Source organism: Vulpes vulpes, chromosome 3, assembly GCF_048418805.1.
Source record: "Vulpes vulpes isolate BD-2025 chromosome 3, VulVul3, whole genome shotgun sequence".
Lineage (NCBI taxonomy): Eukaryota > Metazoa > Chordata > Mammalia > Carnivora > Canidae > Vulpes > Vulpes vulpes.
The window spans coordinates 113,549,354-113,571,491 of NC_132782.1; the positions used below are offsets into that span (position 1 = coordinate 113,549,354).

At 62.3% G+C, this 22,138-nt stretch overlaps 3 protein-coding genes across 9 annotated transcripts in view; all 3 read right to left on the bottom strand.

The window, feature by feature from the left end:
* The window catches only part of TBC1D24 (TBC1 domain family member 24), a 26,348-nt gene extending 17,710 nt beyond the window's left edge, over positions 1-8,638 (bottom strand). For 4 of the 6 annotated variants that reach the window (XR_012000661.1, XR_012000660.1, XM_072753982.1 and 1 more), the window contains exon 1: positions 8,505-8,638. The gene's annotated coding sequence lies outside the window, so the exon portion shown is untranslated. The other 2 variants (XM_025984983.2, XM_025984984.2) reach the window with 2 other exon arrangements.
* NTN3 (netrin 3) lies at positions 8,505-12,376 on the bottom strand. Its single transcript, XM_072753980.1, has 6 exons — positions 11,096-12,376; positions 10,836-11,024; positions 10,597-10,746; positions 10,416-10,466; positions 10,210-10,284; positions 8,505-10,002 (listed from the first exon to the last, which is right to left on the bottom strand). Exons 1-6 carry the CDS (start codon positions 12,021-12,023, stop codon positions 9,662-9,664), a joined length of 1,734 nt encoding a protein of 577 aa, XP_072610081.1. The 5' UTR covers positions 12,024-12,376; the 3' UTR covers positions 8,505-9,661.
* Positions 12,377-18,086: 5,710 nt separating this feature from the next.
* Positions 18,087-22,107, bottom strand: TEDC2 (tubulin epsilon and delta complex 2). Of its 2 annotated transcripts, XM_025984928.2 has the most exons (10): positions 22,013-22,107; positions 21,805-21,903; positions 21,569-21,639; positions 21,083-21,485; positions 20,624-20,677; positions 19,939-20,032; positions 19,641-19,752; positions 19,454-19,555; positions 18,860-19,050; positions 18,087-18,622 (listed from the first exon to the last, which is right to left on the bottom strand). In XM_025984928.2, exons 1-10 carry the CDS (start codon positions 22,036-22,038, stop codon positions 18,476-18,478), a joined length of 1,299 nt encoding a protein of 432 aa, XP_025840713.1. In that variant the 5' UTR covers positions 22,039-22,107; the 3' UTR covers positions 18,087-18,475. The 2 variants fall into 2 exon arrangements, with proteins under 2 accessions (XP_025840713.1, XP_072610085.1); XM_072753984.1 differs by lacking the exon at positions 19,454-19,555.
* Between the last annotated feature and the right edge of the window lie 31 nt (positions 22,108-22,138).

Here is a 22,138-nt window from a genome sequence, read left to right on the forward strand (position 1 = left end):
GGGCCTGCTGCACCTTAGTCACCGAGCACAGGACGGGGCGGCTGTGCCGTGGGGGTCAGCAGCTCTGTCTCAGCATTTCCTCTGCGTTCTGAGCAATCCTCCATCTGTTCAGGGAGCAGGACAGCGGCACACAAGGGACCGAGAGGAAGGTGGTGGTGGCCCCAGCCGGGTGCGTGTGCACATGTTGCGCGTGCACGCAGCAGAACAACAGGACAGGTGACATGCCTGGTTCTGGGCCCGCAGAGCTCCAGGGGACAGAGAAGTGTCCCCCTGCCAGGCAGTGTCCCCATGTGGAAGGCATGGCTTTTCACTCTCCAGGTGGCCCCTCAGCCTCGGAGACCACCAGCGTCCCTCAGGGTGGAGCCTATGAAAAGGCAGGGGGACAGTAGAACGAGGCATCCCTTGATGACATCTACTTGGCATCAGAGACGGGCACGCGGAGGTGTCGCCACCCCACTCCAGCCCACCCTTGGGCGTGCAGGTGAGAAAGGCATGCTTACTGCCCAGCGGAGACGCTCGGAGTGCCGAGGCCCCGGGGCAGTGGGCCAGGCAGGAAAGACAACGTGCGCGGAAGGCAGAGCTCAGCTTACGGGCACTGGGGTACAGGCAGCCAGTGGAGCCACCTGGAGGACGGGCTCCCGTCCACGGCAGGCGCGGCTTCTGAGGAGGAGGCGGAAGGAGGCGGAAGGAGGCGGAGGGGGCCGGGAGATGCCCCTGAGGCCATCTGGCTTCGACAGTCAGAAGGGGCAGGGATGGGCCTGGGCGCATTCCAAGGCAGGTGGTGACCACCCACTCCCATGACTCTGGAACCTTCTTCTCAAGTCTGAGTCAAATCGGACTTCCTCATGAGGCCCAGTCTTCCATGCGTCTGTGGGGAGGCTGGGAGAATGCCCCCTCCCACCCCCAGGAATCTGCTGGAGGCCACGGGGACAGAGCTGGAGGTCACTGTGTGGAACCCGCGTGGGGATATCCACCTCCCCACCTGCGCCCTCAGCTGTAGGATGACACGTGGTTCTGCTGGGGCTGGGGGAGATGGTGCCGCAGACTGGCGTGACCAGTCACTGACCCCCAATGCCCTTTATGTGCTGTCCTTTCACCCACCTCTCCCCCTCCCCCTCTTCTGCTCTGGAATCTTGACACAGAGCACCCACCTCCTCATCCTCTCTCCAAATGTGCCCTTCGTCCTGATCAGACAGCAGGGGGCTCCCCTGGGCCCTAACCCCCCATATCGGCTCTCCCCAGGCTCTGCACCCCTTCTATCTAAGCTCTCCCTGGACCCCATCCCCCTTTCCCCATACAATGCCCCTCCTCTATCTGGGCTCTCCCAGACCCCGTCCCCCCTCTATCACTAGTGCTCTCCCTGGACTCTGCCCCCCTCTATCTGTGCTCTCCCTGGACCCTGCCCACCCCCAATCTGGGGTTTTCCCAGATCCCGTCCCCTGTCCCCCCTCTGTCTGTGCTCTCCCTGGACCCTGCCCACCCCCCCATCTGGGCTCTCCCTGGTCCCCATCCCCCCTCTATCTGTGCTCTCCCTGGACTCTGCCCCCCTCTATCTGTGCTCTCCCTGGACTCTGCCCCTCTCTATCTGTGCTCCTCCTGGACCCTGCCCACTCCCCCATCTGGACTCTCCCCAGATCCCGTCCCCTGTCCCCCTCTATCTGGGCTCTCCCCGGATCCCATCCCCCCTCTATCTGTGCTCCTCCTGGACCCTGCCAGTTCAGGGTCCTTGTTTCCTATCCCCTCATCCCTGCAGGGCAATTTGAGGCAGGGTGGGCAGCCTTGGCTTGATGCTCCCCAACTCTAGAAGCCTTTACATCTCTATCACTTTGTTCACCTCCCAGTCAGCTCTGAAACTGCCAGAGATGGTGTGTCACGAACAACCCACTGGCTCGTGATCCCATCCGAGAGCTCCTCACGGTCCTCTCCCCTCCTCCCACAGTCGTGACTCCATCTCCCCTTACCCAGCGGCCCCTACTCCCTCGCCCACTCAGCCTAGACCCGCCTGCCAAGCCCCTCCCACCCTCCTGCCTCTGCCAGCAGGCACAGCCCAGGGGAAGCAGCCTGCACTTCTCCAGGCCTGCACACAACTGCCGAGCTGCCCTCAGAGCCGCCTGGCCCGCATCCTGTCCAGGAGGTGGGTACACCCCCACCGGGACAGCCTCAGAACCACATGTGCACTTGCCCCGTCCACCTGGCCCTGCGTCCACATCTCCCCCGGGGCCTGGATCTCCGTTCCCCCACCCCACACACAGCGTTCCCTCTCTGCTCTGAGAACCCATGGGCTGCTCCAGCTCTGTTGCTCTTTTTTCTTTCCTTCCCAGAGGGGTGTACCCACCTCCCCCCTTGCAGGGACACCCCTGGGCCTTTATCTCCCTGAAACATGCAGGGGTAACCCCGCTGCTCTCCGCTCCCCTCTCCCTAGGGCTCCCTCCTGCCTCTGTCCTCCACCCTCCCCTGTGCCTGTCTCCTCACCCCTTGGCTGCCACACCATTCCTGCCCTCATCACTCCACGTGTCTCTTAAATGTGGCTTTTGCAGGGGTCCCCGTTCTTCTCAGCCTAAAATCCTCTTGTGAACTCAGGTCCTGTAACCTCCAACTGCTCTCCTGAGCATCTCCCCCGCTATGTTCACTCCACAGGACCCACACGGCTCTGGGCTACACCTGACAGCCTGCCCTTCAGGATCTGGCTCTTGGTGCCACCCTCTCCGATGTCCACTGTTGAGGAGGCCAAGGCAGGAGACACCAATCTGCTTCACTCCTTGGCCCACACGCCCCCTCCTTTGCCTGCCTTCCTGACCCCCCCAGGCAGGGTTGCAGGTGCCCTCACTGGGACCCCTCCTTGTGCAAAATGGTTTTAACTCTTGAGACGCTGTTGTGAGGCCCTGCATCTGAGTCCAGCCCTTCTCCTGCCAGAGGAGTTCGGAGCTCAGGTGCTCCCATCACACCCAGTGTACTTGGGAAGGAGGAACAAAAGAAAGAAACACGAAGACTCAGAAAAATCCCAAACCACTTTAGCCTAAGAGGAAAATTTAATTCTAAATAATAACAACAGGAGTGTTTGCCAACTTGTTTTAAGCATGTGACCTTCCCAGCAGGCATCTTCGCATAACGGGAGGGCAGGCTGTGCCCTGCCTCAACCCTGAAGCAGAACACAGGGATTTTTCAAAGATTAATGGCAACTGGCACTCCACGGCAACTAGCAGGCAGCCGGTTACTGGGGACCTGGACAGTGGCCCTTAGCTGGTGGCGCCCGATGAAGGGCGCATGCCAGGGACAAGGGGTGTAACCATTAATGAGGCCTTACTCACAGCACAGCTAGCTGGCCTGTCTGCCTGTCTCCAGGCAGAAGTTCAAATACAGGTCTCACCAATGGCACCTGACCCCAGGGCATGAGACCTGGAATTGGTCCCTGTTAGCCACTCAAAACAGTTCCCTATGTCCCTCTGTTGGGTCAAACCCCTGTCCCCCAGCCTGGTCTGGTCTGCCCACAAGCAGGGGCTAAGGCTGCACTGGGGCTCTGCTAATGAAGAATCTTTATCTTCTGGGCAAAAAAGGGTCCTCCCAACAGCAGGTCTGGGAAAATGCCCCCCCGGGGCACGTGATAAATCAGCTAGCTGCACGGCAGGAACGGGAGAAGGGAACTCGCCTGTTAGCACCATTAGAATTCTGACCAGTCTGAATTCCAAGCAAAGCAAGGTGCCTGTGACGGGTGTGCCGCAGAAAGCTGGGCACAGAGGAGGTTCTCAACAAGTATTTTTAGACCTGACAACAAAGCTGGGGCAAGAGGGAGTCTTGCAGGTATAATCATTTTAATAGGCATTCAAAACACTTCCTTGGCACCGGCATACCAAGTGCTGGAAAATAGACACAAGCTGTCAATGCGCCTTGGCTGCCTGTAGGCACATGAATGGACTGACCACACCAACCCAGGTGCAGGTGCAAAGACAGGAAATCACAGGGTTTCAGGGGCCCCAGCTGGGTTCCAGGGTACGAGGAGGCCTTGGCCCAGGAGGCAGAAGTGACAGCATGGGCACAGAACAGGGCCTTAGTAGGCACAGCCGCTCAGGGGCCGGCAAGCCCTGCAGTCTTTAAGAGGGCAGGCCAGTGATCATCATTCATGGTGCAGAAGACAAAACAGTTCCATGGTCCAGCCGGCACAGCCCCCTCTAGCCAAAGGGCCTAACACTGAGGCGGGGCATTCACTCCCGTGTGCTCAGCGGTGAGGAGGGACAGCCCCAAAGGGTAGTGAAAGATGCTCGAGGCAGGAGTAATTAATGCATAAACCTGGATCTTTCTAAGGCCAGTAGTTCTACCAAGGTGGGGAGGCTAGAACAATCCTTGCTGGAAAAGGAATTACTGAAGATCATTAGAGAACCCAGGGAAAATGATACAAGGAAATGCTGAGGGGACAGCATGTGGAGGGAAGCTTTGGTGGGAGCAGATAAGGAGCTACATTTAGAATACTACACAGCAAGGCGTTTATTGGTAACAGAATCCCCCATAGGTAAGCAACCCTCACTGTGTGCATACCCAATTAAAACTGTGTAACAATTAGGCAGACACAGTTTCAGATGATGGGAAATAAGCCAAGTCATGTAGACTGTGTTCTCAACCACCTGTAAAAGGAGAGAGCAAGCTTGGGTAGGCTGGAGGGAGAAACCATGACTGCTGACACGTGACCCTTGCCAGCAGTCCTTGTGCAATACGTGGGGCAGGCAGATAAGGTCATGCAACCCAGGCAAGGGGACACAATCACCACAAGACAGAACGAGATCTTGTTTCAGGTGCCCTAAGTGAGGAGCATGTTCCACCAGAGACAAAGATAACTTCTAACAGCCCATGGTGCACTTATCCGAAGGCCAGACCAGCCCTGTGGGGCCTGGTGCCTGAGGGCAGATAGGAGCTCCTTTTGCAACACTGGCCGTTCCTCATCCTCTCCCTGCTCTGCCCCCCGGGTGTGAGAAGACTACAGGAGAGAGCACCACACATTCGGCTCTGCATCAAGAGTCCTCCCAAGGTCCTGCTTGCTGCGGATGCTGATGTACCACCCAGAAACTGGGGTCCTAGAGGTAGAGCAAGGGGAGCTTGAGAATTCCAAGACTTTGAATCAATCTCTGGGTCTGAAAAACACTTTTTTTTCAGAGATCTAACTGTAAGAATGCTCTGAGAGGACCAACCCTCGGCCTAGAAGGAAACAGGGTCCTTTGAGATGAGCGACAATCTGGAAGTTTCCTAAAAGGCACACAGACCTATGAGACAGGAGGGGCCCTGGAATCACCTGATTTTGCACCATTAGTATCTTACATTTTGCTGTTTAACCAACAGGGGCCCTATGACAGAGATAAAAAGCCCACCATCCTGCCCCCCAACCCCAAAGACATTAATAAGGCAATGTCTTATTAATCAGACATCCACTACCTCACCCACCCTCTGTTGTATGGACATAAAACATCAGGGGCCTCCAGGCTTCTCTTGCTGGCTCCGTACACTCCTCTGGGGAGACCCACCCATCCCTGTGGCTTCAGCACCACAGGAAGGAGTCCCCCAAACGCTCTCAAGCCAGGATGTTCTCCCTGGCTCTAGACCAACATATATCTGCCTACCATCAGGAAACCTTACCGACCCTCAGCTCAGCATCTCCAAACAGAAAGTCATCACCTGCCCCCAAGGCAGCTTCTTTCCGGCACCCTGTGTGTGTGACATGGCACTGCCAACTGCTGTCACCCAATCCTGGAGTGTTCCCCATGCCTTTCTCCCTGACCCTTCCCCTCCTGGAAGTCACTTGTCTCAGGGTCCTGCTACAACCTGCACACACCCCCAACACCTTTTTCTGTGCTGGGCCTACATCTCACTAGGTAGACTTCAGTAGCCCCTTGACAGTTCTAACTTGGCTCAGGCCTTCACCCCTCAACGTGCCTACCACTGCCCAGTCACCCATGGTCTGGGTGATCTGGTCAGTACCCACAAAGCTGAGATCTATCGGGGGCTTCCCAGGGCTCTCAGGGTAAAATTCAAACCTGGGCCTGGAACTCAAGCCCCCTTCCCCACCTGCCACCAGCCTCGCTCCTGCTGACCGCCAGAGTTTCCCAAGGCGCTTCCTGCAACGGCATTCATGCAGGGTAGCCGTGCCTTCCTTCCTTTGCACGCACAGGCAAGGTCCCTCTGCCCGGAAGGCTCTTTCTCTCACGTGGTCTTGCCACATCTATTCCTTCTTCAAAATTTAGCTCAAGCCCTTCTCAGGAGTCCCTACCAAAGGCCCGCAGAAGGTTCCTGCTTGCTTCCTGCAGCAAACTGTCCACTTCTCAAGGCAGGCGGTGCCACAGTGCACCATGAGCTAAGGGCAGAGGCTCCTGCAGCTCTGCAGCCACATGACACCCGTGCTGGGCCTCCATGTGTGAAATCAAGCAGGATTTCGATAAACGTGTGTTGAAAGCATAATGAAAGTCACTGAATAAAGAATTTAAGTGGATTCTTAATAAAATGCCTGAGGTTTTTTTCCCTTTGATATTACTTTGATATTATCTCCACTTGGAAAGTGACACTTGAAACAGCCACTGAAATTTCTGCCTTGCGTTGAAAAGGGCTTCTTTCTTCCATGAACAGAGTTGTCATAACAGGAAAGGTATTCTTCAATAGGTAAAATATTGAACAGGGTAAATATTAAGTGCTTTTTTATAACCTGCCTCATTGTTCTTATGTACTTTAAATCTGAAACCAACTAAAAGCGGACACTTAAATACGTCTTCTGAGGTTGGCTCAGTCTGTAACTAGAATTAGAAGCAACACCATGTGCCCAAGGTCACTGGGCCTGCTGGAAAGTCCTGGCAGGTGCGGTGAGGCCCACCTGCAGGTGAACTTGCAGACTCGGGAGGTGAATTTTATTACTGTTATGAAAAGCCTGCGCAGACGACGCCTACGTTCCCCGAAGGTCACCCTTCACACACATGAAAACCACTGCACTAGCTTGAGCACTTTGGTTCATTCCAGCAGTCATTGAGACAGCACCCCTTGGCTACTCCAGGCCAGGCAGAGGGGAGCAAAGATGGACGGGACGTGCCTCTCTCCCTGCTCCCAGGCAGACAAGCTTCTAAACAGAGCACATGCTACCCGATAAGTACTTCACATAAAGGCTTTATCTGACGGCTGAGAAGATTAGTTGAGGACCAACCTTCAGAACAAAAGCAATTGCAAGTGGAGGTTACACGACTGGCCAGGAATAACTGCAAAACCTTCGTGAGATTTCTTGATTGCTTTTTATCTGGGTTTGTTTCTTGCTGCCTGTATCCCTTTCAATGACCAAAACCTGCATCCTTGTCTCCAGGACAATTAAGCAAACACTTACAGGTGTCTGCTATGTGCCAGGGATAGACAGTGAAGATGGACCCCTCGCCTTCAAGTGGAGGAAACAGCTACATCCGTGCAATAATGGGTTTGGGGTTTTTTTTGTTTGTTTTTTTGTTTTTCAATCGCCTGGAAGTCCCCCGCTGGCTCCTGAGCAAACATCCCCCGCTGGCTCCTGAGCAAACACACACGATGAACACCACCTTCGAGTGCCCCTATTGGCCCTGAAAGGCAGACAGACACCTGACCAGGGATAGGAACCTGGGGAAACACTGGAACACCAGCATATCGGCCATGCTGGTCACTTGGCCCACCGCTATCCTCACAGCCTCCCTGTGCCTCCCTATAGCCCAGGGGGCTCTCAGGCAACCTTTGCCCTTTAATACCAGCCCCATGGGTGGTGATCCAGGAGACCCACAGTGCCTGCTCCTGTGCTGAGGTCATCAATGAAAACCTGGGGCCGGGCCCCCAGCACCCCCCCCCCCCCAAGGAAAACCAGGACCCAGCGCAGCCCCTCCCCGACCTCCAGCTGTGCTTGCTCAAGGCTGGGAAAGCATGGAGCAGGCCCGGGACCCTGCGGAAATGCTTCCTGCTGCCGGCGGGGCCTGGAGGACGGCTGCCCCGGCTCAGCACACGGGCTCAGCACACGCCGGGCGCTCCGAGGCTGGTCACAGGCACCGGGGCGGCGGGGGGCGGCCGTGTCACCCCGGGAGGGACGCGGTGGCGGGTCGTCAAGCGCAGGACGTTATCAGAGAAGCAGCTGCAATTTCGAGCCCAGAAGAGGACTTCCTACCCCGCAGAGCCGGAAAGTGCCCCGAGAGCAGTGACACGGGAGCAGTGACACGGGAGCAGCTCCTTCCGTCGCTTGGCCCGGGGCCAGCCGCCGCTCGCCGCTCGCCGCCCGCCGCCGCTCGCCGCCGCTCGGGGTGCCGGCCCTGTTCCGGGCGGGCTCCCGCCGCGGGCTCGCCCCGCCCGGCGCTCGGTCCCGGTCCCGGGGGGGGGCGGGGGGCCGGGAGGGCGGACGGGCTCCGGACCCCCGCCCCGCGCCGACCCCTGCGCCCCCGCGTCCCCTCCCTCCGCGCGCGCCCGCCGCGGGGACAGCCGGCGACCCGGCCCCGCGCCCGGCCGTCACGCCCCGCCCGCCGCGCCCGCCGCGCACCCACCTTCGCCCGCCGCGCCGCTCCTCCTCAGCTCGCCGTGCGACCGAGCGCGGGCCCGTCTGCGCACGCGCGCACGCGGCCCCGCCCCCGCCGAGCACGCGCCGCCGGCCGCCCACCCCGGCGCCCGCGGGTCCCGGCCGCGGCGGGCTCTGAGCATGCGCGCTGGCGCCCCGCCGCGGAGCCACGGGAGCTTGCGTCCGCCGGAGTCGGTCTCTGTGTGGAGGGGCGCGCGCCGAGCGGGCGGGGGCTGCCTCCGGAGCCGCGGGGGCTGCCAGCCAGAGTCGCCCCCCCCTCTGCCGGGTCACGCGTGGATCTAGGAACGCGCGCCCGCGTGGACACGACGTCCGGTCCCGAGCGGGCGGAGACGGGGCGCGAGGGGCTGCTCCGGGCGGGTTCCGAGCGGAGTTGCCCTGGAGGCCGAGGCCGACAGCGGCAGCCGGACGGAGACCAGGCAGGGCCACAGCAGGCCGAGACAGAGGCCGAGCACAGGCAGAGACGCAGCGGGGACGGGGACTCGGACGCCCAGGCGGCAGTCAGGGCGGGCAGCGGGGACAGCGGGACAGACGGGGACGCGGCTGCGCTCTGCCCCGGGGACGAGCCACAGCGCCCTCTGGGGGACCCGGCGGGGGTCCACAGTGACAGCACCCTCCGGAGATCGCAGTCCGTGAGGGTTGACGCCCCCGCGGCTCTTGGGGTGTTTTCAGACCTTAGGTGGGTCCAGGAATCACATGGGGGTTCATATCTGTTGGGAGAGGGCCACAGTGCCTTTTAGGAAGGTGCGAACGCTCTCTGAGGGGTCACGACCTCACAGGCGTGGCCCTTCGGGTGCAGCAGAGCCTCCAAGTGGTGTTCGGCCCCACGGGGACCATCGCAGTGCCCTTCGGAGGGGGAAGATCATGCGAAAACGGGATGACAGTGAGTCCCGGGAGCCCCGGGCAGCTCTTCGGGGCCATCGCATCCCTCTGTGTCAGGGCGGGGTGTCCCGCGTGCATCACGCCCCTCTCCGGTACGGGCGCGAGGCAGCGGGGCAGACGCTGGGCAGGGTCGGGGAAGGCCCCGGAGGCAATGCGCGCGATGCCAGCAGAGCCTCCTTCGCAGGTGGACGCACTGGGTGAACGTGCGCCTCAGCGTGGAAGCAGCGCCCCGCCCGCGCTTCGGGCTCAGGCCGTCCCGCAGCGCCCCCGCCGCTCACGCCGCTGCAGCCTCCGCAGGCGCCGCGTCCACGCGTCGCGCCAGGGCAGCACCAGACTCCCGCGCGCGGCGCTGAGCCCGGGCCCCCGGCCCCCGACCGCGGTCCCCGGCCCGCCCCCCAGCAGCAGGTAGCGGCGCCCCGGGAGTAGGCGCGGACAGCCGCAGGCCGCGTCCCGCGCCGGCACCCACAGCGCGCTGCTCCCTCGCCTCGCGCGCTCCTCGCCGCTCCGGAACACTGCAAGCACGGCCACCGGGAAGCGCGTCCACGAGCCGCGCGCCTCGCCGCGCGCGCCCACCGCCACCTGCACCGCTGCGGGGAGGCGGGCCAGAGGGGGCGGGGTCAGGCGGAGCGGGGGCGGGGGGGGGCGGGCCGCGCGGAGGAGCCCCGCGCGCCCGCGGCGTGGGGAGGGGGCACCGACGGGACACTCAACGCTGGGCGGGGGTGGTCACGGAGAGGCCACCGGGGCTGACGCGGGGGGGGGGGGGGCGGGGGGCAGGGCGAGGGCTGGAGGCCTACCGTAGTCCTTCCTGCAGAACTTCTTCAAGCTGATGCGGTAACTGCCACGGGCTGGTTTGCAGTGCGAGTCGCAGTCTGGAGGGGGTGCGAGGCTGGCACGGATCCCCACCTCCTCCCCCCACCCTCTCCTCCTCCCCCCCTCCTTGAACCCGTAGCCTTCCCCCACAGTCATGTCAGATCTAGGACCCTGTTGTGTGTCCACTCACCCTGGGGCTCCACGGGGCTACTCTCCTCAGTGGGTCCAGGGACAGGAGTCTCTGCGGGCAGGGTGAGAGAGCGGCCTGCGTTTGAGGGGGAGAATTTGCAGGGCTCAGGAGACAAGCAGGGAGCAGCAGGGAGCAGGTGTGGCCTCGGCTGAGGTGGCCTAAGGAGGGCAGGGTCACTCACTAACGCAGGGGGCCACCGGAGAACGGCTCTGCTGGAAGCCAGGGGCGCAGCGATTGCAGGTAAGACCAGTGACGCCATCCTTGCAGGGACACTGCCCTGTGGTCTGGTTGCAGGTTTTGCCAGCAGCACCAACAGGGTGACAGTCACATGCTGAAGACAGAGATAGGATGGTTAGAGCCCATCTGGGGATGCGGGAATCCACGGGAGGAGGTTGTGCAGGTAGCTGGTGGCAGGCTCACCCCTGCAAGCACGGCGGTCACTCAGGGCACGTCCAGGGTCTCGATAGAAGCCCTCCCGGCAGTAGTGGCAATGGCGGCCAGCGGTATTGTGCCGGCAGTTGAGACAGACGCCGCCACTGCGACGGCCGGACAGTCGGTACAGCTCCATGTTGAAGCGGCAGCGGCGGGCATGGCCATTGCAGGAGCAAGCTGCAGGAAGGGATGGGTCAGGGGCAGGCTGGCCTGGTCCAAGATCCCCAGGCCTCCCTCCAAGGCCTCACCAAGGCAGGCGTGGGCTTCCCGGGCCGTGGCCCGCTGCCATGGCCTGTCGCAGTAGAAGGGCTTGCAGCGGCCGCAGTCGGGGCCCTCTGTGCCGTGCTGGCAGTCGCAGATGAGGTGGCCCTGGGTGTCCAGCAGGCACCTTGAGGCATGCCCATTGCACTTGCAGCGCCCGCCCACCTGGAGCTCAGTAGCTGAGTAAGAGTAAGGGCCCGTGGCCATGGAGTTCCTGCCGTCTCTCAGCACGGCAGGCCTCGTAAGTACTACTCGAATGTCCGTGGCCGTCACCCAGTCTTGGAGCACTGGGCTGCTGTCCAGATCCAGGCCTGGTGGGCTTCCGTCCTGCACGCTGAAGGCCAGAAGGCCACCACCATCGGGCTGGACCTGGGGCTCAGGGAAGCACAGAGCTTCAGGCCCTGGGCCAGCTGGGCCATCCGCTGGGGCGGGCAGGCGACCATAGTCCAGGCCGCAGTGGGAGGAGAAGAAGCCCAGCGGGGCCCAGCTGCGCCCATGGTCCTGTGACTTGAGCAGCGCCACCGAGGCAGGGGGCGCGGAGCAGAAGCGCAAGCTCACGAACACCAGCTCGAAAGCCTTGCCCAGGGGCACTGTGAGGGTCACGTTGTGGGGCGCCTGCGTCAGTGCCTCCGATCGCCAGCACACAGGGTTTGTGGTGCTCCCCGCAGAGGTCAGGAGGGCAGCGGGGTGTGCCCGCCTCGGGTCGGAGGCATCACAGGCCCGCGTGGCCGGCCGCCCGCACGTGCTGGACGCCAGGACCTCGCGGCCCAAGGCGGCGTTCACCAGGCCGGGCACGCAGCCGCGGGGCGCGCCCCCGTCGTCATGGCAGGGGTCGGCGGGCGCCGACGGCCCCAGGCTCAGGGCGGCCGAGAGCGTGCCCGCCGTCAGCAGCAGCCGCCAGGGCCAGCCGGGCATGGCCGGAGCCACGGAGGACCCGCCAGCCCGCTGGGCCCCACGCCGCTGCCCTCGGGGAGACAGGGCCCAGATCCGGGGCTCTGCCCGCTGGCCCGCAACGCTGGCGATCCCTGCGGCCCCAGCCCGGGCCCAGAGGTGGGAGCAGTCGCGGGCTGGCCCCGGGCCCAGCGCCACGGCGGGGATGCCGGCGCGTCCTCCCGCTGGGCCTGGAGCGATGACAGGAGTCGCCCCCGCTCCCGGCGCCTCCGCCAGCGGAGGCCCCACCCGTTGCCCGCGCTGCACTCACCCACCGAGGGCCGGGTTGAGCAGGTCTCCCGGCCTCCCGGGAAGGGCCGAGTGCGGGCGGGGCCTGGGGCACCCCGGCCACCGCCTCCTCCCGGCTGCAGCGAGGGCGGGCAAGCCGTGCCAGGAGGGGGTGGGGGGCGCAGTAGGCGCAAGCCTGGGCCCAGCCAGGGGCGGGGCTGCTCGAGCCGCGAAGGAGGGAGGGGAGGGGAGGGGGCCTCGTCGGCAGAGCCGGAATCAGAAGCAGATTCAGACACTGGCTGGGCCAGCAGGGGAGGGGGCTGGGAGGCCCGGGAGGCAGGGGAGGGGCCGGGGAGCCAGGAATGCGCTGGCGGGAGGGGTCTGGAGGGGGCGGCTCAGCCACGCAGCCCGCGGGGGACCACCCAGCAGGGTCCCCTGCCTGCATCCAGGCCCTGACTGCTCCTGGGGCTGTGCCACGTGCTGGGCGGGGGTCAGCGGCCTCCTCCCTGAGGCCCATCTGGCAGCCTGGGCCCTGCATCTGAAGGCTGGTGCCGTGATGCTCCCCTGGGTCCCTACAGGGAGCACTCACAGCTGTAGCAGCCAAGCAGGGCTGGTGGTTATGGGATGTCCCCAAAGCAGTGGTCTGCTCTAGTAGGAAAAAAAACCTGCGGTTGGGACCAGGTCTGATTTTGAATCCGAGCTGCTCCAATTTCTGGCTCTGTGGTTCAGGCTCCTTAACCTGAGATTTATTTTTTTCATCGGGCTGTTATTCAGCTTTGCTTAGCCACTGGGGGGAGGGTTTGATTAGCCGCAAAGGTATTGGATGCAGCCAAAGGCTCAACAGGCTTGAGTGCCTGATGTTCCGGAAGGATGCATCCTCCCCTTCTGACTGGAGTTCACCTAAGAAATGAAATTGGCATATCCCACCCAGATCTGGCTAAACCCTTGTCCCAAAGCATCTCTGGGTCTCTATCTATAGTTGCATCACCAAGATGGGCCCAGCTCCCAGAGTTGGCAGGAGGGAAGTGGAAGCCGGGATGGGAGAGTGGGGAACCCACTAATTAACAGGGCCTCGTGGAGTTCAGGGTATTGGTCAGCAGTCGAGGACCCCGGAAGAGGGTAGAGAGTGGAGTTTGGCCCATGAGGAGGGCCTGGTCACAGATGGCTCAGTGTCAGAACTCCTAAACCTGGTCCACATACCAGTAAGTTTGGGTATGGAAACTGAGGCAGGAACCCAGCTGGGCAGTCTGGGCACCAGGTGGGGATGGGGCAGCTGCAGCTGAGAGTGACCCATCCAAGAGAGATCAGAACTGCTCCGGAGAGACCACATTCCCACAACTGTTAGGTCCTTGATGGAGGGGGCCAAGCATGCCAGGAAAGGTCAGCTGGATGCAGAGGGAGCAGGGGACAGGGGAACACGTCTGACCTAGAAGAAGTTCTGAGGCCTGAAATTTCAGATGGGAGGCTGACCCTAGGCTAGGCCCTGCAGCTGATGGAGGTGCCATGTGGGTGTGTCTGTAGGCAGAGCTGCCACTTGCAGTGGCAAGGACCCACGAGAAGTTAGAAGCAGAATCTTCTTGCTGTTCTAGAGAGGAGGGGCAGGAGGACACTGGAGCCTCCCAGGGGAAAGCAAAGGAGAAGAGGACGGAGCAGCGAGGACAGGGTGATGGGGCACCTGAAGTGACAAGCCCCTTCTGGTCATGCCCCTTCTGATGTAGGGGTTGGGGGTAGAGAGGCGGATGAGATCATGGGAGACTTGGGAAGAACCAGAAGGGCTGCTGGCCTCTTGCCCTTGACCTTTGGCAGCAGCAGGGAGTCTGTGAGTCCCTTCCACCCCACAGAGCAGGTGCCACGGCACCTAATCTCAACTTGGAGATAAAAAAAATGTGCCTGTTAAAACGATAGCTGTGCACGACTGAGAGAACTGACAGGGAGAAAATTCTGCTCCAGAACAAATCAAGCTTGGACTGGCACCTTCCCAGCCACCTTCTTCTAGGTCCTTCTGGTCATCAGCCTCACAACTAGCCTTGGATGAGCACAGCCCTGGCTGCAACTGATCCTCCTGGGGCCGACTAGCTGGCCATGGGGAGAGGTGCCCAGGCCCAACACAAGAGTTCCGAAGAGCCTGAGCCAAAGCCTCCAGGGAGCCCCTAGCTGTCGGGATTTCAAACTCCTGTCGGGAGGGAAGAAAGGAAATTGGGGAGCAACCTCCCCTCCAATCCTGCATCAGACTTGCAGGCTTTGTCTCCCTCCCCGGGAGTTCAGGCTAAGGTCTGCAGAACATCTGGTGGTTTCTGGTGTGGGTGGAAGGAGGCCCTCAGGGCTCAGCATGCTGTGAGTGTTCATCTGTGGTCGTAGTCGTTGTCGTCATCGTCTCGTTGTCATCGTAGTGGTCAGTGTTGGCAAGCAGGGCGCTCCAGGCCCAGAGGGTGGTAGTTTCATGGGCTCCCCAGGGAGGAGGCTGCAAGCAGCCCTGCCTCTTCTCCGGAATGGCCCCTGCACGCAGTCTCTTCTGGCCCCTAGGATGGCCCTGGCAGATGGCCCGAGAGAGCTGGGGAGGGACTTCTCCCCAGCCCGCAGTCCGGGCTCATTGCTCCTGTGGACTGCACCACTTGTCCCCAGCCTCTGGGGCCTCTCACACCTCTCTGCTGGTCCTGCCCCTTCCTGGCACCTTAGAGGAGACTCCACCTCCCTGCTCCCACATGCACCTTCTCTGGCTACAGCCATCCCCCCACCCCACCCCCACCCCCATCCCCAGAGTGACAGCTGCTGGCTCTGGGGCATGTAGGGAGCCAATGTGGGGGTGGGGTGGGGAGAAGGGACCCAGGGGGCCAGACAGTCCCAAGCCTCAGGCCGCCGGGGGTCTTTCCCTTAAAAGGCCAATCGATCAAACCTCCTGGCCTAGCCCAGGACCCACTGTTCCCTCCAGACATTTGCAAGCCACCACTCGTACACATTTCACAAGAACATTTATTGAGCGTCTCTTCCGCCGAGAGGGGCTTCTGTCCCAGCAGGGAGCACAGACGGCTGGGGGAGGGGAGCACGGCCCGCTGCGCCTCACCCCGGCGAGGGTGGTCCCACCGAGTCCGCGGCATCCTGCACACCGCAGGCCCCCGAGCTGCGCAGGCCCTCTCGAGTGGGCCGGGGTGGACCGGCTCTGCGCCGAGCGGAACGCTGCAACGCCGCGGGCGGAGTGCGGAGGGGCGAGGCCGAGGAGCAGGGGGCAATGGCTCGCCGCCCCCACCCCGGCCTCCCCGGAACGAGGAAGGGGCGGTGCGGAGAGGGGCGTCGGCGTCCCGCGCGGTGCGGGGCGCGCCCGGCCAGGGGCAAGGTCCGGAGGGGGCGCCGGCTCCGGGGCGCCGCCGGGCTCAGGCCGCCCCCGGCTCCCGCCGCCCCGCGCGCCCCGCCCGCCGCCGAGCGCCCCAGCACAGGAGCGCGGCGGCCAGCAACCCGAGGCCCGCGCCCAGCGTGGCCAGCGCCACGCCCTGCTCCAGGTCCATGTGGGGGCCGCGCAGCGAGAAGGTGATGGCCGTGGCGGCGGCGCCGGCCAGCAGGGTCACGGCGCCGAAGGGCAGGACGCAGCGCGGCCAGGAGCCCCCCACGCCGCCGGTGGCCACGAGCAGCGCGCGCAGGGCCCCGGGGGGCTCCGGGGGCGCCAGGGGCTCGACGGGCGCCGCGGGCGGGGGCTCGGGCGCGCTCATGCCGCGGACGGGGGGCCGCGCGCTGGTGGGTGTGGGCGCCCGCGCAGCCCCCGCTCCCGTCCTCGACCGCCACGTCACAGCGGATTGGTACGGGATGCGGTGACGCCACCAGGACACCGGGGAGAGGAGTTCGCCGCCGCCTGCCTCCGGCTCGGCGCTGAATCAGGGTGGGCGGCGCGCATCTGGAGGGGGCGCCACCCCAGACCTCCGCCCTGCCTCCTCCTGCAAGGGGGCACCTCACGGCCCAGGCGCCACAGCCCTCCAGGGGACAGCACCCACCCTGGTCCTGATAGGTGCGTCCCTGAGTCAGCCACCTTCAGGCGCCCATCAGGACCTGGCTGGGGATCAGGGTGGACACCCTTGACCCCTCAGGGGCAAAGGTCCAGTGAACTGCTGGGCATGAGCTCTAGAAGTAGCAAGCAGTGGAAAGACCAGGACCAGGGAGGGGCAGGGGCTGTCCCCCAGACTCCCCATCTCTGTGCTCTTCCTTCCGCGTTCCTGCTCTGGGCAGCGGACAGAGCCGTTGCACAGGACAGCCCCTCAGTGCAATGAAGACTCATTTTAGGTTTCCTGCTTTGGTCTGTCATCTGGTCCCCAGCAACCCTGGGATTCCATGTTCAGGGGTTCTGGTCCATGGGACTGTGGGAGCTTTTAAAAGTAGGACTTCCTGCTTCGGGGCCTGGAGCCACCCCAAGGCTGCTTCAGCATCACTTAGTTCATCTCCCACACCTGCAACCTCATCTAGTTCTCAGAACACCAGGCCTTCTCCAGGAGTTACCTGGTTCCTGGGTTCCCCCCACCCCTGCTGCCCAGGGCAGAAGCTGGAGTTAATTCCCTGTTGCTCATCAGTGTCTACACAAAGGGCCAATGCTCCAGCTCTGAGGACTGTGCTTGGTGGCAAAAGTGCTCACTAAGTTTATTTAAAGAACACTCCTGGCCCTCCCTGGGGCCTACTCCTGTGTATTTTTTTTTAAAGATTTTATTTATTTATTCATGAGAGACACAGAGACAGAGGCAGAGGGAGAAGCAGGCTCCATGCAAGGAGCCCGATTTAGGAATCGATCCCGGACCCCAGGATCACATCCTGAGCCAAAGGCATACACCCAACCGCTGAGCCACCCAGGAGCCCCTACTCCTGTGTATTTTGTCCTCACCCGAGTCCCAGGGGTAATAGCCATTACAGCTGGTGTGATGGCTGCTCTGGAGCTTCCTGAGTGTCCTCTGGACCAGGCCCCTCATGGGGAGGGCAGGCCGCGTGGGGGGGGGGGGCAGGGGGAATAAGGGAAGGGAGCCCCCACCTGGAGCCTAGGGGGGGTGTCCAGAGAGGCCCTCCCTGGGCTGTAACGTGCCCCCTGCAGGTGTTCTCAGTGCCACATGGCTATGTCAAGGCTGTGTCCTCCTCGGAGCAGCCTCTGGGTGTGAAAAGGCAAGTGGAACCCCCATTCCAAGGATGGGGGGGCGGTGAGGAGCCTCCCATTGCCCAGATCCAGCTCTTAGGTCGGCTGATGGTTACATCTCTTCAATAATTTCTCCCAACAACTACCCTCAGGATGACAGTGGAGACAACACTGGGAACTGAGGCTCAGGGCCCTCAAGAATCTCATTGAAAGTCCCACGTTGGCAAATAAGTCACATTGGAAACCCAAGCCCGTGACTGGTATGAACCCAGACGCTATGACCCTGACCTCTAAATTCTCTTGCTTTCCACAAAGCCAGGATTTCTTCAGGGAGGCGGCAGGAGCTGGGGAGGAGGGGATCGTGGAGAAGGTGAGGGGGTGGTGACTCAATGTTGGGGGGCCCACACTGGCCACAGCAACAACCCAGGAGAAAGTGGTGAGCACGGTGCCAGGACAGTTGTGGTCACACACAGTGTCTGCCCACTCTGATAGGGGCTCATGGCCTTTGTGTCTCCCAGTGGGCCCAGTCTAGGCGATGGGGGGAGAGGTTTCAGGTGCGCCAGGGCCGGGGCTTGAGGGGTGTCCCCAGCGCTGCACACCTTCAGTGCCTTTTGCCCTCCCTCGAGTACAGAAGGCATACATGTATTCTCAGTAAGTACGCTTGATGTGTTGTTAGTAAGCAAAAACACAAGTAACAAACACACCAAATCCCATCTTGAATATACTTTCTGAAGTAGTTTTAATGTCACACAAGTGGCTTCTAAGTCTAAAACAAGGAAAAACAGAGGTAGCTGAGAAAAAAGCCCGCAGGCCTCTGATGTGCACGCCACATGGAGGCCTGTCAGCTTTAGCTGCTGCGAGAAGGGCCCTGGGCTCCTCATCAAGAGCCGGGAGGCTATCTCCAGCCCACCTGGCAGCCCTGGTTTCTGGGGTGGCTACAGCCATCCCTGGGCCCCCAGGCCGACCAGACCTTCCCAATCCCCGTTCACCTAATGGAGAAGGGGTGGTGGTGGTCTCCCAGTGGTCTGAGGGTCAGAACAAGTGCACCCTCATTCCAGGGTCCTGTGCCTGGGAATGGGCAAGGTGGGTGGTCGCTGGCCACGGGAAGGGCTCAGCTGGCAGGTTCGTCTCGAAGGATGGTGAGGAAGCGCTCACCTCCCTCACAGACCAGGCTATGCATGGCTCGGCAGAGTGCCAGTGGGGGCGGCCCCTGTGCCTCCGGTGTGCTCACCAGCGGGAGGAGTTCGGCCATCAGGACCTACAGGGTAACGTGTGACCAAGATCTCAGGGGGGCCCTGGGCTGGGGAGCTAACTGGAGGCTTAGAGAAGGCCCCCGCAGTGCCCAGGGAGGGCTTCAGGTGCCATGTTCCAGCCCTGGGGCCAGTGCTGTGTCAGCTGTGCACAGCCCAGAGGCTCTGTCTTCCACCTCAGCCCAAAGCCCAAGGGTCCCTTGGCACTCAGTCCCCTAGTCCTCATCCCCCTACTCTGGAAGTACCTTTTCCAGGTGGATCTGCTGCTCCAGCATGGCCACTCGCAGCCTGAGGGCCGCCAGCGTCTGCAGCTCCACGGTGCTGGAGTACAGAAGTAGCTGCGAGCTCCAGGTAGGGTCTGTTCTTCCTTCACAGGACCCTGAGGCTCTGGGGCATCTCCCCTCAGGCCATGGCCCCAACTGCTGTCCCACCATTTCTGTGAGGACAGGAGTATGTGGCCTCATGGGGTGGCAGCCAGGGACCTCCTCCTTCCCACTTGCTTTTAGGGGGTGCAAGGTCTCCCTTCGCCTCCTGGATGAAGCCCTCCATAAATAACTGCCTCTTGCAAGGCAGGTCACCTGCCAGCACCTATGACTCTCACACAGCACCTTCTCAGGAATTAGATAAACAGACGGACTATTTACAGCTCCAGGGCTGCGGCAGGAGGGGCAGTGGGGTGGGGGGTGCAGTCCTGGCTGGTCCCGTGGGACAATGCCTGGGATGACAAGGGGAAGGACCTGCCCTGAAGGGCCCTGCCGTTAATGCTGCCCTTTGGCTAGAGGACCTTGACCCCTGACCAGATTTCAGCCTGGGGGGGCGGGGATGGGGCTGAGCCTCACCAGCACGCAGCTCCTGCAGTCTGTGGAGACACTGCCCCGTGATGGCCTGCAGTCCCTCCAGGGTAAGCAGGCAGTGGTACTCCTGCACCCAGTCAGCACAGTCTACGCAAAAGTCAGGGAGGGCGAGCCAGGTCCATGCCAGTCCTGAAGGCCTCCCCCTCAAAAACACACACCAGGGCCCACTGACCTGCCGAGAGCTCTTCCTCCATTCGCTGTCTCAGCAGCGAGCAGGCCTTCCATAGGAGCCCCGCCTCCGCCTCCACCTCTGCAGCACTGAGCCCAGAGCCAGGCCAGCCTGACTGGACACGGGTCAGGGAAACTCCTCTGTTGCCAGGCTCCCCCATTTCCCCTCCCGCCAAGGACAGGACCCCAGAGTGGCTGTGGCTCTTCCTGGAGTTGCTTCTTAAACTCATCAGACTTAGAGCCAGAACCCCCACCCCCCCACACACACACCCTGGTGGGTCCCAAAAGCCCAGCAAGAATACAGCCATCTTCATTTTCTGGAGGAACTGGGTTTTGGCGTTGGTAGCAGCATCCACGGAGTCACTGGTCTGCATAGAGCTGAGCTGGGTCCACAGGCTGGAATGTGCACACAGGCACCCGGGGACCAGAGAGGGACGTGGTTACTCCACCCAGCAGGGCCTCGGGAGGCAGGGAAAGGCCAAGGCAGGGGCCCATCAGGGGCGTCTGGCTCTGCTGAATGCCAGGAGGGGTCTCCCAAGGCTTTAGGGAGCTGAGAGGACAGTGTCTGTGACAAGGGGACAGAGCTGACACACTCTGGGAACTACTAGGAGAGAATTCGAGAGAGGAGAGCAGAGGAGCCACCAGCGACTGGTAACGGATGGCCCGTGACGATGGGCAAGAACTCTTGACGGTGCTGGCTCCGTAGCAGGTGCAGCATCGAAAAAGGCACCTCTATGAAGCTGATACCATCATCCTCATTTCCACAGACAAGACAGACGAGGATGCAAGGTCTCAGCCTCAAAGCCCGCTGAGTCTATGGGGACCACGGCAGACTCCCTTCACGCGGAAAGTGTCCCCACCCAGCAAACGAAGCAGGGCAGCCCGCTGGAAAAGTCTTACCGATGTGGCCCTGCGATGGCGGGAAGCCTCAGCCTCCCTGCTGGCCACATGTCCCATCCACCCCACCCAGCTAAGACTCAGCCTTACCGGGAGTTCTGGGAGGCTGCTTTCCTGTAGGCCGTGGGTAACTTCAGCAGGACCCTGTCAGCAAAGCCAGTGCTCAGAGTAGCCTCACTCTGGGGGCTCCCCCCCCAATGTGACAGGGCTTCCAGAGTGGTGGTGGGAGCCAGCAGAATCCAGCTCTGGCCTGGCAGAGAGAAGAGGACACCAGGAGCAGAGCCCAGGCCCTGCAGAGCCCAATCGGAGCCCCTGGGCCGGATGGATGAGAGGATGGGGGCAGGACAGCCAGTGAGAAGGCGACAGGCCCTAGCAACGTTCCACTCGGCCAGCTTCGGGGCACGGATCTCCTGGGATGGCACCCTGGGGGCTCCCCTGGCCCACGTCCAGGCTCAATGCCCTGCCCTCCCTGTCACCCCACATCCCAGATTCCCGCTGCTGGCCAGGGTCTGATGAGGTGGACCCTCAGGAAGGGTCTGGGAAACCTACCCCTTCTCCTTCAATGTGAAAGCTTCCGGGGCTGGAGGAGCAGCCAGTGGAAGTTGGTCCCCGAGGCCTGGTCCAGGCTTGGTGGCTAGGGCTCCCCTCCCCTTGCAGGTGTGATCCCCCGCTGACGGAAGCCTGCACTCGGGGAGGCCCTCGGCAGGTATCCTGGTCTGATGGATGCCCCTGAGTGGTTTTGTCTCTGAGGCTCGCCTGCCAGCCTGGCCTGAGACCCGGGATGGGGCAGAGGCTGCGGTGGCAGGAGAAGGGGCAGTGGACCCAGACTTCAGGCTGAGGGCCTTGTGTCTTTCTGCAGCCTTAGACATGCTTTTCCTCACCCGTACAGCCTTCTCCAGTGTCTGGGTCAGAAGCTCCAATTCCTTGAGGTCTTGAGGGCTAGGCGTGCATGCTGCAAAAGCCAAAAAACTCTTGCGGCGGTCACTGCAAGAAAGTGCTGTCAGAAAACAGCAAGACGGGGTGGTGGAGGCTTACCCGGAGACGGGGCCTCTTCCTGAGTTTCCGGCGCCGGGGTTGGCTCCGCAGCCGGAAGCTCGGCCGCTTCCCTGCAAAGACAGGACAGCCGTGGCACGGCCAGGAGCGACGCTGCCAACCCCAAGGAGCCGCCCGGGACGCCAGCAGCCCCCGCTCGGAGCCTGCAGGGGAAGAGGAGCGCAGCCAGAGGGCGCCGGCCCGGCCTCCCAGCCCGGGTGGTCTCGGGGTCCGCGTACCAGGGCCGCAGCAGCCGGCGGCACGCGCGCAGGCTCCGCTCCAGCCGCCGCTGTCGCTCAGCGCAGGCGTCCAGGGCATCCCGCAGCTCGGCCACCAGCCTGGGAGGGGCGCACCGGCGGCTCAGCTCCCCCGCCGCCCCGCGCCGCGCTCCCGCCCGCCCCATCGCCCGCCCCGCGCCCGCCCCGCAGCCCAGCGCCCGGATCTCACCGGCGCGAGCAGCCCGCGGGCAGCATCAAGACGGCCGCGGCTCCTCCGGATTTGCCGCCTCCGGGAAGTCCGGTCCTTTCAGGGCTAGGGGACCGCCCCCTTCCGGCGGCGTTGACCAATCCGGAG

What these genes read in the sequence shown, in the direction of transcription:
- NTN3 (XM_072753980.1), bottom strand. Translation starts at nt 12,023, where the DNA reads ATGCCCGGCTGGCCCTGGCGGCTGCTGCTGACGGCGGGCACGCTCTCG. An exon ending in GGAAGCCCACGCCTGCCTTG is followed by an intron (nt 11,025 to 11,095) that starts GTGAGGCCTTGG and finishes CCCTTCCTGCAG; the next exon opens with CTTGCTCCTGCAATGGCCAT. An exon ending in GTTCTGCAGGAAGGACTACG is followed by an intron (nt 10,003 to 10,209) that starts GTAGGCCTCCAG and finishes GCCTCCCCGCAG; the next exon opens with CGGTGCAGGTGGCGGTGGGC.
- TEDC2 (XM_025984928.2), bottom strand. Translation starts at nt 22,038, where the DNA reads ATGCTGCCCGCGGGCTGCTCGCGCCG. An exon ending in GGAGGAAGAGCTCTCGGCAG is followed by an intron (nt 19,556 to 19,640) that starts GTCAGTGGGCCC and finishes ACTTTTGCGTAG; the next exon opens with ACTGTGCTGACTGGGTGCAG. An exon ending in ACTGCAGGAGCTGCGTGCTG is followed by an intron (nt 19,051 to 19,453) that starts GTGAGGCTCAGC and finishes CTGTCCTCACAG; the next exon opens with AAATGGTGGGACAGCAGTTG.